The 11,930-nt window shown below is 33.4% G+C and overlaps 1 protein-coding gene across 1 annotated transcript in view; it reads left to right on the forward strand.

Moving 5' to 3' along the window:
- Positions 1 to 651: 651 nt before the first annotated feature.
- Positions 652 to 11,930, forward strand: part of LOC107755345 (calpain-2 catalytic subunit-like) — a 20,463-nt gene continuing 9,184 nt past the window's right edge. Inside the window, exons 1-10 of the mRNA XM_016572105.1 lie at positions 652 to 925; positions 3,942 to 4,011; positions 4,949 to 5,067; positions 6,265 to 6,398; positions 6,491 to 6,659; positions 6,805 to 6,888; positions 7,275 to 7,360; positions 8,565 to 8,639; positions 8,730 to 8,890; positions 11,715 to 11,884. Coding sequence (XP_016427591.1) covers positions 689 to 925; positions 3,942 to 4,011; positions 4,949 to 5,067; positions 6,265 to 6,398; positions 6,491 to 6,659; positions 6,805 to 6,888; positions 7,275 to 7,360; positions 8,565 to 8,639; positions 8,730 to 8,890; positions 11,715 to 11,884 — 1,305 coding nt within the window. The 5' untranslated portion in view covers positions 652 to 688. The remainder of the gene's footprint in view (positions 926 to 3,941; positions 4,012 to 4,948; positions 5,068 to 6,264; positions 6,399 to 6,490; positions 6,660 to 6,804; positions 6,889 to 7,274; positions 7,361 to 8,564; positions 8,640 to 8,729; positions 8,891 to 11,714; positions 11,885 to 11,930) is intronic.

Raw genomic sequence — 11,930 nt, forward strand, 5'->3', positions numbered from 1 at the left:
ATTGTTTACTCACCCTGCTGTCGTTCTGAACCATACGACAAAACCAGAAACTCTTCACACTGCTTTCTTTCCACACAGCCACATTTCATAGTGAACATGTCCGTTAACTAGGGCTGGGCGATATAGCTAAAAAATGTATCAACGATATAATGTATCATATCGTTCGGTATCGATAATTATTGAATTTTTTTTTAAAACAGAGCAATAGAAAAAAATGTTTACATTTAACCACTGTATTTTCAAATACACAAATTATCATACACCTTAATATATCCTTACAAAATAATCTAGATTAACTACAACAATTGCAGATTTGTTTCTTTTTCCAGTCGACATAGTTCCCATATATTCCAAAACATGCTTAAATGTATCCTGGATCCTACTTCTTCAATTTTGTCATTGATACAACATTTGTTTTGCGTTTTACATGTTTTTTCCTCCTTTGTGTAAAAAGTTGTCGACGTCGCATGTTTATTTTGCGTTCATCAAAAGAAAAAGTGTAGGTTATGTTTAGGTTATAGTTAAACAGATAATAAACAAATATATTTAGTAAAATAATATATAGCCCATTATGCTAAAGAAATACTGACTTATACCGGCTAGTAACGCCCCTGGCTACGCCCACTGCATTTAACGCGTTGCCATCTGAGGTGTGCTTTCACTGTTTGTTGTTGACGGAGGCGCAGAGATGTCAGGAATCGCGGCGAAGCTCCAGCAGAACCGGGCGCGAGCAGCGGGCGTCGGTACCAACGCTCATGCGGTCAAATTCCTCAGCCAGGACTATGAAGCGCTCAAGCGCGAGTGTCTGGAGAGCGGACGCCTGTTTCAGGATGACACGTTTGAAGCCAGTGTATCTGCGCTCGGGTTCAAGGAACTGGGACCAAACTCCTCTAAAGTGCGCGGGGTTGAGTGGCTGAGACCAAAGGTTGGTGTAACATAATCATTTAATAAATGATATTTAAAGGTGTTGAATATTTAAAAAAAACTGATATATATATATATGAAACATTACAAAAGTGTGTAAAATAATACATGCATGAATAATGCATATTTCAAAGTTATAATTTATTATACTTCAGTTATATACTCAAAAAATTGTATTTAAAAAAGTAAAAAATAAAAAAAAACCTTCATTACTCTCAATTTGCTGAATTTGCACAACATAAAAAATATCTGATATTGGTTAAACCTATAGTACCCAATGTTTTGATTTCATATTTCTTTGGCATTTATAAGACTGACATTCACCTGTTTTGCATGGTTGAAGTGTTCACACCCATCATTAAAATGGCAAAACACATTCTTCTCGAACCTGGTTCAAATCTCGACTTTGACTTCTTTTCTTACTTGTTTGCTCTAGGCCATCACGCCTTGAGCATGTCTTGTTGTTTTGTGCTTGGTTATAATAACCGACTATTCGTCTGAAGCTTCCTGTATCTGGGTGTGTTTGCCATCATTTGTTTTTTTGTTTTTTTGAGGCACTGTGATCAGGAAGCTGCACTTGTGAATATAGTTTTAGGTCAATCATATCATTGTACTACCAGTGTTGGTAGTAACGCATTACAAAAGTAATAATATTACAGTAGTATATTACTTTTTGCTGTAACGCAGTAATATAACGCATTACTAATCAAATTTGGGTAATATTATTACTCGTTACAATCTCAGTAACGCAAGTTACAACAACATATTTTAACTCAAAATTAAGTGGTGAATTTACTAACACCACAAAACAGCACCAGAGAAAAAAATAGGCTAGGTGTTGTGTTTATTGTTTGTACATGATAATATTTCGCTTTATTTACCAGTGTTATTTATGAATGTAATAATGCGATTTGTGCTTATATTTTTTAACCTAAACTACAACGTAACATTAATGTAGACCTACATACCGGTATCTAAATATGATTTTATAATTTTATGCCATATAGACCCATCACATTACCCTCCACTGGATGTAGAATGAGCAGCATTAAACTACATTTTGGCATTTTACAATACTTATGTGGATATTTTGGATGAAAGTAACTCAAAAGTAACTCAAAAGTAGTGTAATGCATTACAATTCAGAGACAGTAATATTGTAATGTAACTAATTACTTTCAAAAGACAGTAACTAGTAATATATAATGTATTACATTTTGGAAGTAACTTGCCCAACACTGTGTACTACAGATAAACATATACACATCAGTGTTTTAATGCATGTGTTTTCTAACACCATCCCGGCAGCCAGGAAAGAACAAAAAAAGTCTACTCTATAATGACCATGCAAATCCATTATATGTTAGTCTGCACTTGACAAACCGTCAACAGACCAGGAAGTTATGGGAACATACTCCCCTAAGAGCATTAGCACATTAAATGTTGCATGCTTATGCTTTGTGATCCACATAATGCATTACTGTTTACCAGAAGACCTTTTTAGAGTCAATTAAAGAGAATAAGATCCTCACTGCTGGCATGATGGATAGTTATTGTTGTATTCAAGAATGGTGTCAGTTTGACTCACAGCCTCTTCTATTTTTATTTAATAATTTAATTAATACCATTGAATAAGCAAATATTTAGCTGTGTCACACATTTTTCAACCCTGTTACCGCATGATATTCCCCCCATTATAGAAAGTGTAACATTCCTCAAAATTGTAACACACAAGAAGAAACATTCATTGTCAATTTGTACACAAATTTCAGTGTTGACTGTGCAACTATTTAACCCTGTTACTCAGGTTATTGTAATAAAAATGATAAAACAAATATATATTTTTAAAATGTATAATAAAGTACAATTTATAGTAATGTTAAACATGTATTATTTAATGATTTTTAAATATTTAACATGTATTTAATAAATATGAAATTATATTTAATTATGCAACAATTCAACCCTGTTACTCAGTTTATTGTAATAAAAATGATCAAGCAAATATATATATTTAAAATGTATAATAAAGTAAAATATATAGTAATGTTATACATGTATTATTTAATGAATTTTTTTTATATTTAACATGTATTTAATAAATGTGAAATAATAATATAATAATATATGCATGATTATTAGATGAACATTTAAACGTTTTAATTTATTAAAATGTAATTATATACTCTACAATATTTTAATGACTTAGTGTTTAATAAAGCATTACGGTCAGAACTGAAAGACTAAATTAATCTCTGGTTACACTGGTTAAACCTCTAGTATTTAACATCCTGGCATTCATTTTGCAACTGTTACTGTATGATTTTCCTGTTATAGAAAAAGTAACTTAGAAGATGAAATATCATTTGGACTTTTTCCATGGCGGGAAGACAAAATAACTAAATTTTCATTGTCAGTTTTTACAGATTTCAGTGTTGACTGCTCAACCCTGTTACTCAGGTTATTGTAATTAAAATAATCACGCAAATATATATATATTTTAATATACCCCATATGGGGGGTATTAAAATAACCACAAAATCTCTAGCTCCTACTGAGTTATGTGTTATTTAAGCTCATTTTGCAACCCTGTTACTGCGCGATTTCCCCCCGTTATAGACAATGTAACTTAAAATTGTAACCCCTAAGAAGAAGCATAATTTGGACCCTTCCCATGGCGGGAAGACAAAATAACTTCATTTTTATTGTCAAGTTTTACACATATTTCAGTGTTAACTGCTCAACCATTCAACCCTGTTACTCAGGTAACTGTAATAAAAAATGATCAAGCAAATATTTTTCTTTCATTAATGGTCAATGTAATTTATTAATAAAATAACAAACCAACAAAATAACCACAAGTTCCTTCTGAGTTAAATGTTTTTAAGCTAAATTTGCAACCCTGTTACTTGGCACTCTTTTTTATCCTATAAAGAGCTATTTGTTTTGTCATTTACATTCAGCAATGAACTCATCTCTTGATTCATGTTTTTGGAATGCCTGTCTTTGTCACCCAGCAACTGACATCCAGCCCAACGTTCATTAGCGGAGGAGCGACCAGAACTGACATCTGCCAGGGTGCTTTGGGTGAGTCAATTTAGCTATAATATCCACCCATTGTGGAGCTAGTGTACAATGAAACTTTAGAAGTGATGATAACAAAAGATCATACAGAACTGTCCCATACAGTTTAACCAGCAGAAGTCAGCCATTGAAACGCTGAACCACAAAAGCAGTTTTTCTAGTTTTGGAAGTTTCTTTAGATGGTGGATGGAGGACATTGGAAATCATTAGAACTGTACAGGGAAACACCCTGTTTGAGCAAACTCATTCATTCTGATCCATATTTCTTAAATGATTCGACTGCCAATTTTTCATATCTGGGAATTGTATTAATTGCATATCTTCTTAAAGAAACATTTCACCCAAAACATTGGTCCAAACCTATAAATTTTTCTTCAAAAGCAAAGGGTGCGTAATCAGAGGAATGGAAGGGAATTCCTAGGGGAAAACAAAACCTTTTTGTCTACATAGCAAACACACATGCATACACACCCTGTTAAACCTGTTTTACTCCATACAACACAAACACTGGTGTCCTTTCATCCTGTCTTGGATCATACGCCTTTGTTTTCTCATATGCAAACATGTCCCAAGAGTCAGGTGACTGTAGTTTTCCATTGTAGCTGAAAATGTTTGATACGAGTCCTGATCAGACAATGCCACTGACTTTACTGGCTATTAAGGAAATGTCTGTGATGCAAATGTGTTTGCAAAATGTGTGGGAGCAGGAATCATAGGAGAGGTGGTGTCCTGAAACATGCCAGAACAACTTAAAAGTTATGTTGATAGGAATTTACGTTTTACCATCAATATTGTGCAGCTATCGTTTTGAGTGTTTGTAGAATGAACAGTGAAATCGAATAAAATATTAAATAAAAATGCAGTTACCGTCCGCTTGCAATACTGAGTCACAGATTTAGTGAACGCAATATGATATCACGTCATCTTGCTGGTTTTCCAGGTGACTGTTGGCTTCTAGCTGCCATCGCTTCTCTTACCCTCAACCAGGACGTGTTCGCCCGTGTGGTTCCGTCTGGACAGAGTTTTGACGGTGACTACGCTGGAATATTTCATTTCCAGGTTAATAACCTCTTGTTCATGTAAAAGCCAAACAACCAAAAATATTATGAGTGATATTGCTGTTTTATAGCCACTACTAATAAAGAAGTGTCTGTTAACCAATATCCTGAACCATTTTTTTATTGTTTTATCTGCTTATTTGACTTCATATTAATAAAATAATATACACTATTTAGTTATTTATTTGTATTTTTTTATATATATAGTTTTTTAAACCTTATATGTGACCCTGGAGCACAAAACCAGTCTTAAGTGGCTGGGGTATATTTGTAGCAATAGCCAAAAATACATTGTATGGGTCAAAATTATTGATTTTTCTTTTATGCCAAAAATCATTAGAATATTAAGTAAAGATCATGTTCCATGAAGATATTTTGTAAATTTCCTACCGTAAATATATCAAAACTTAATTGCTGATTAGTAATATGCTTTGCTAAGAACTTTATTTGGACAATTTTAAAGGCGATTTTCTCAATATTTAGATTTTTTTGCACCCTCAGATTCCAGATTTTCAAATAGTTGTATCTCGACCAAATAATGTCCTGTCCTAACAAACCATACATCAATTGAACACTTATTTATTCAGCTTTCAGATTATGTATAAATCTTAATTTCGAAAAATGTACCCTTATGACTGGTTTTCTGGTCCAGGGTCACATATTATTAACATTACTACTACTACATTAGTATTATTATTATTATTAATAATTATGAATATGGTTATTTATTTGCAGTATCACTATTTTGGTTTAAGCTAAGTTGTCTTCAGATCAACTCTATTTTTCATCAAGGCTATTTTTGACTGTCTCATAAAGCTACACATTTCTATAGATAAAATTAAATTTGTTACCATATATACAGTTTATATAAATATAAATATTATTGTTATTATTTGTTATTAATATTATTAATAATAATATTTATTTAAATATCGATTGATTTATTCATTCAGTTAGTTACTGTATTACTATTGTTGTTATTTATGCAAAGTTGTTTTCTCATGTAAAAGTCACATTTATTTTCTTTATTGTATTGTTTAAGGATTTATCTCATTATTAAGCTACACATTTCTCTCATAAAAAAATGGCATTTGTTACCATACATTCAGAAAGTGCTGTTATATCTATATGACATTGTTCCATTAAGACGTTTGTCAAATGTTCCATTAACGTTTACAGACGTCTATTGTCTCTTCAGTTCTGGCAGTGTGGTGAATGGGTGGATGTGGTCATTGACGACCGTCTGCCTTCCAGGAACAGAGAGCTGCTGTTTGTCCACTCTGCAGAGGGCTCTGAGTTTTGGAGCGCCCTGCTGGAGAAGGCCTATGCAAAGTGAGTAGTCAGTAGATTCAAACTCATTTAGCATGTCTAAGTGGACTAGGCTTCCTCAGAAATAATAACGAAAAGCTACTTCTTGTCCTCAGGCTGAACGGCTGCTATGAAGCTCTGTCTGGTGGCTCCACCACTGAGGGCTTTGAGGATTTCACTGGAGGCATCGCTGAGGTCCATGAACTATCCAAAGCAGGTCCAAACCTCTTCAAAGTCATCCAGAAGGCTTTGAGCTGGGGCTCGCTGCTGGGCTGCTCGATAGATGTGAGAAACTTCATATTTACTTCTGTGTACTTCAATTGCGCAACCTTGTAATTACTATGAGTGTGTAACTGGATCTGTTGTGTAACTGTCAGTGAACTGGAATTGATAGTCGTGCAAAACTGGTTCTGTTGTGTATTTGGTTTAGATCACAGACTCCGCTGATTCAGAGGCCATTACTAGTCAGAAACTGGTGAAAGGACACGCCTACTCGGTTACAGCAGCTGAAGAGGTTAGTGGTGACTGTATTGACTAGAATTTACATTTATAGGGATAGTTCACCCAAAAATGAACCTTCTGTCATCATTTACTCACCCTCATGTTGTTATAAACCTGTATGGGTTTCTTTCTTCGGTTGAACACAAAGGAAGATATTCTGAAGAATGTTGGTAGTCAAACAGTTGCTGGTAGCCATTGACTTCCATAGTGTTTGTTCCATACTTTGGAAGTCAATGGCTACCAGCAACTGTTTGATTAACAACATTCTCTCATAGTCATACAGGTTTATAACAACATGAGTAGATAATGAGTAAATGATGACAGAAGTTTCATTTTTGGGTGAACTATTCCTTTTAATTGGTTTGCATATGGAATATGATTTATGACTGAATGTTACAGGTGGAGGACAGGGGCAACTTAACCAAACTGATCCGCATCAGGAACCCCTGGGGGCAGGTGGAGTGGACCGGAGCCTGGAGTGATGGGTGGGTAACCCGGTGTTGGCTTCAAAACATGTTACATGTCTGTAAATTAATAAGCATGTAAAGCTCTATTTCTGAAAACCAACTGTGGTTTGGCAGAGAGTAACCACACCCACCTGTGGCTCTATTCAGACATGTTGCTATGAGTTGCTATAGGAACTCTGTTAAAGCCCTCGGGTGTAGGAAGGAGAGGTTGAGTGCCGCCCATCCTCCACATCACGCAGTGTACACCTAGCTTCCTCGTTCCACAACAAAATCAACATAATTTAACATACTTAACCCATTAACGCTTAACTAATTTAATCCTTTAAGAATATGTACATATAATTTTAATATATAATATAATAATATTACATATATAGAGAGAGAGGGGTTAAATTGGGATGTGTTATGTGGAGGGCTCTGTGGTTTTAGGCTTTCGAGGGGTGCACATGTGCAGCCTACAAAATCTTTTATCAGTTGACAAACTGTAAAATATTACAAGTTGAGAGAGCTAGAATTAGTAAGAACAAGAAAAAAATTTAAAATAATTATAATAACAAAATATATATACTTTATAGATAGATAGAACGATAGATAGAATGATAGAACGATAGAACGATAGATAGATAGATAGATAGATAGACAGACAGACAGACAGACAGACAGACAGACAGATAGATAGATAGATAGATAGATAGATAGACAGATATTAATGACGATAGATAGAATGATAGAACAATAGATAGATAGATAGGTAGACAGATAGAACGATAGATAGATAGATAGAACGATAGGTAGATAGATAGAACGATAGGTAGATAGATAGATAGATAGATAGATAGATAGATAGAACGATAGGTAGATAGATAGATAGATAGATAGATAGAGTAAATGTTTCTTGAGCAGCAAATCAGCATATTAGAATGATTTAGTAATTATGTTATGATGCTGTAAATTCAGCTTTGCTGTTTTAGTAAAATAAAAAAGAGCTATTTTAAGTTCTGATAATATTACACAATATAACCATTTTTACTATATTTTGATTAAATAAATGCAGCCTTGGTGAGCATAAGAGCCTTCTTTCAAAAACAAAAAGTCTTGCCAACCATAAACGTTTGAGTGGTAGTGTATATATGTGAAATAGGATTTTTATTCAACCCAGATATAACAGTTTAGCTAAATAATGAGCAGGAAGTTCACTGAATGTCATGTGATTGGTCTCTAGGTCGTCAGAATGGCGTCAGATCAGTGACAGTGACCGTGAGAAACTAAGCTGCAAAGCAGAAGATGGAGAGTTCTGGTAATCTGCGATGAAATGTTTTATTTGTTTATGTTTTCGACATTTCAGTTAAGGTGTTCTTATGATCATCAATATTTCTCTGCATCCCAGGATGTCGTTCTCTGATTTCCTGCGTCATTACTCGCGGGTGGAGATCTGTAATCTGACCCCTGATGCTCTGTCAGACGACAGCATTAATAAGTGGGCGCTGTCCAAGTTTGATGGCAACTGGAGGAAAGGATCAACTGCTGGAGGCTGCAGAAATTACCCAAGTAATGAACTGAATCAACTACCTGATAATTACATTATACTTTATTATATTACATTATATTATTATATTAAATGTTTGACCAAGAATACACAACAAAACAAAGAATACTTGTCACAGTGCAGGCAAGGCAAGGAAGAGGAGATGCGGCTCCAAATGCAGCTTTAACTTTGTTTAGAAAAGTAACGGTAACACTTTACAATAAGGTTCATTAGTTGACTACTTTAGTTAACATGAACTAAGAATAAACAATTCTTCTACAGCATTTATTTATCTTAGTTAATGTTAATTTCAACATTTATTAATGCATTATTAAAATCAAAAGTTGTGCTTGTTAACATTAGGTAATGTACTGTGAATTAACATTAATTAACAATGAACATTAATTGGACATTTTCATTAACTAACAATAACAAAGATTAATAAATACTGTAATAAATGTATTGGTCATTGTTCCTTCATGTTAGTTAATACATTAACTAACATTAACTAATGGAACCTTATTGTAAAGTGTTACCAAAATAACAATAATGTTGTAAGACAAAAGCACACAGAGAGAAAATATAAACACGACAGCTTTGCGCATCTAACGAATACAATACTAGACAATGAACTGAGGAAATTACAATGAACTGGACTAGAAATAGTTGAAAGTTTTTTTTGTGATATATTATGTGAGTGGACAATGGTAATTATACAAAATAAATAAAGGCAATATTAAATAATTAATTTAAATAATTAAATAATCTATATGTATCATTTCCATAGCGACGCGTCATGCAGGCACAATAGTGCTGTATGACAGATGTTTCACTTTTATTTAGTTTTTCCTTCCTGGCTGATTAGTTAATTAGCATAGCCTAGATAGGGTATCTTCTTGTTTTAGGGAAGTTCATGTTTGATTAAACATCCATAAATAGCCTTGACATCTTAATATATTATAATATTTCACTTAGCTAGTTTTTGATTAAAGTTTTTGTCTTCTGTGTATAACTAACTTTTCTGGGTATATATTTTTGTAATAAAAATAAGCTTCTGTTTCATAAACTTGGTGCTGATTACAGCTTAACATTATTTACCTTAACCTACCTTTGGGGTCTTTGCTATTCTATTCCGATATCCCGATATCATTATGCCTCAATTAGCTATTTATAGATTAAGAGTTGTTGTTTTAGATGTACAGATGACTTGCTGCTGTGTTTAATAATTAATGCTGTCAAAATAACATTCTGTTCCATAAATGCATTGTCTGCTGGTTTATTTAGCTACTTTTCAGTACACCACATTAAGTATGCCACTTAGTTCTGTGAGACTTTGAATGTTAAAGTTCAAATGAACACCTACTAATTTGTATACTACTACAAGCTGGCATTGGTATGATGTAAGCAACACAGCTACAATCAAGCATTGACAATAATCAGTCGAATTGGCGGCACTGAGGGGCCCCCATTTAAAATTCTGCTTAGGGCCCCATAAAGGCTTGGGCCGGCCCTGAAACCAGTACATGAAAACCAAGGGGACAAAGGAAACAAGAACATACAAAGTGAGAGTCCAAGGAAACAAAACTTAAACTTATGACAATACTAAACAAAAACAACAGCAATAAACAAAACAAAATAATACTAAACAGAAACAACAACAACAAAACAAACAAAATAATACTAAACAAAAGCAGCAAAAAAACAAAACAATACTGAACAAAAACAACAGTAAAAAACTAAATAAAATAATATCAAACAAAAACAACAAAAAAACAAAAGTACACTAATAAAACAACTGCAAAAAAAATACTAAACAAAAGCAAATGCAAAAAAGAATACTAAAAAAAACAATAAAAAGCAAAACAAACAAAAACAACAGCAAAAAAAACAAATGTATACTAAACAAAAACAGCAATAAATACTGAAAACAATAAAAGACAAACAAAATAATAAATAATGCTAAACAAAACAAACAAAAGAATACCAAACAACATCAACAGCAAGAAACAAAATAAAAATAAACACAAACAACAACAAAAAACAAAACAATACTAAACAAACACAACCGCAAAAGACAAATGAGAATACTAAACAAAAACAACAAAAAGCAAAGCAAAATAATAATAAATAAATACAACAAAAAAGCAAAACAAAATAAAGACAACTGCAAAAAAAACAAATAAAATAATATTGAACAAAAACAACAGCAAAAATAAAAGTACACTAAAAATAACTGCAAAAAAACACTAAAACGCAACAGCAAAAAAAGTCTACTAAAAGCAATAAAAAGCAAAACAAACAAAAACAACAGCAAAAACAAACGTATACTATACAAAAACAGCAAAAAATTGTAAAAACAATAAAAAAGCAAAACAAAATAATAAATAATGCTAAACAAAACAAACAAAAGAATACCAAACATAAGAAACGAAAAATAAAACTACACTCTAAAAAATGCTGGGTTTAATATGGACAAACCCAGCGACTGGGTTGTTTTCAACCAACAGTTGGGTTAAATGTTTAACCCAACCTTCTGGGCAGTAACCCAACCGCTGGGTCAAAACAACCCAATCGCTGGGTTTGTCCATATTTTACCCAGCGTTGGGTTATATTTAACCCAGCATTGTTTAGAGTGTAAACAAACAAAAAACAGCAACAAAAAAAAACTAAAAAGGATACTAAACAAAAACAACTAAAAGCAAAGCAAAATAATAGTAAATAAATACAACAAAAAAGCAAAACAGAAGAATACTGCACAAAAACAACAGCAAAAAAACTTGTTTAGTATTTTGAGGTACTATTTATTACAGCAAAACACTTGTTTGACCTTCGTTATGTTCCTGGCAGACTCGTTCTGGATGAACCCTCAGTTTCTGATCAAGATGGAGGAGCAGGATGACGACCCCACTGATAATGAAGTGGGCTGCAGCTTCGTTGTGGGTCTGATCCAGAAGAACCGCCGCAAAATGAGAAAAGTCGGAGAGGACATGCACACCATTGGCTTCGCCATCTACGATGTGAGCAGCCTAACACCGTGTCTGGAAGTCGACTAGCATAGGCTAT

This window comes from Sinocyclocheilus rhinocerous, unplaced genomic scaffold, assembly GCF_001515625.1.
Source record: "Sinocyclocheilus rhinocerous isolate Xijiao unplaced genomic scaffold, SAMN03320098_v1.1 scaffold2307, whole genome shotgun sequence".
Classification (NCBI taxonomy): domain Eukaryota; kingdom Metazoa; phylum Chordata; class Actinopteri; order Cypriniformes; family Cyprinidae; genus Sinocyclocheilus; species Sinocyclocheilus rhinocerous.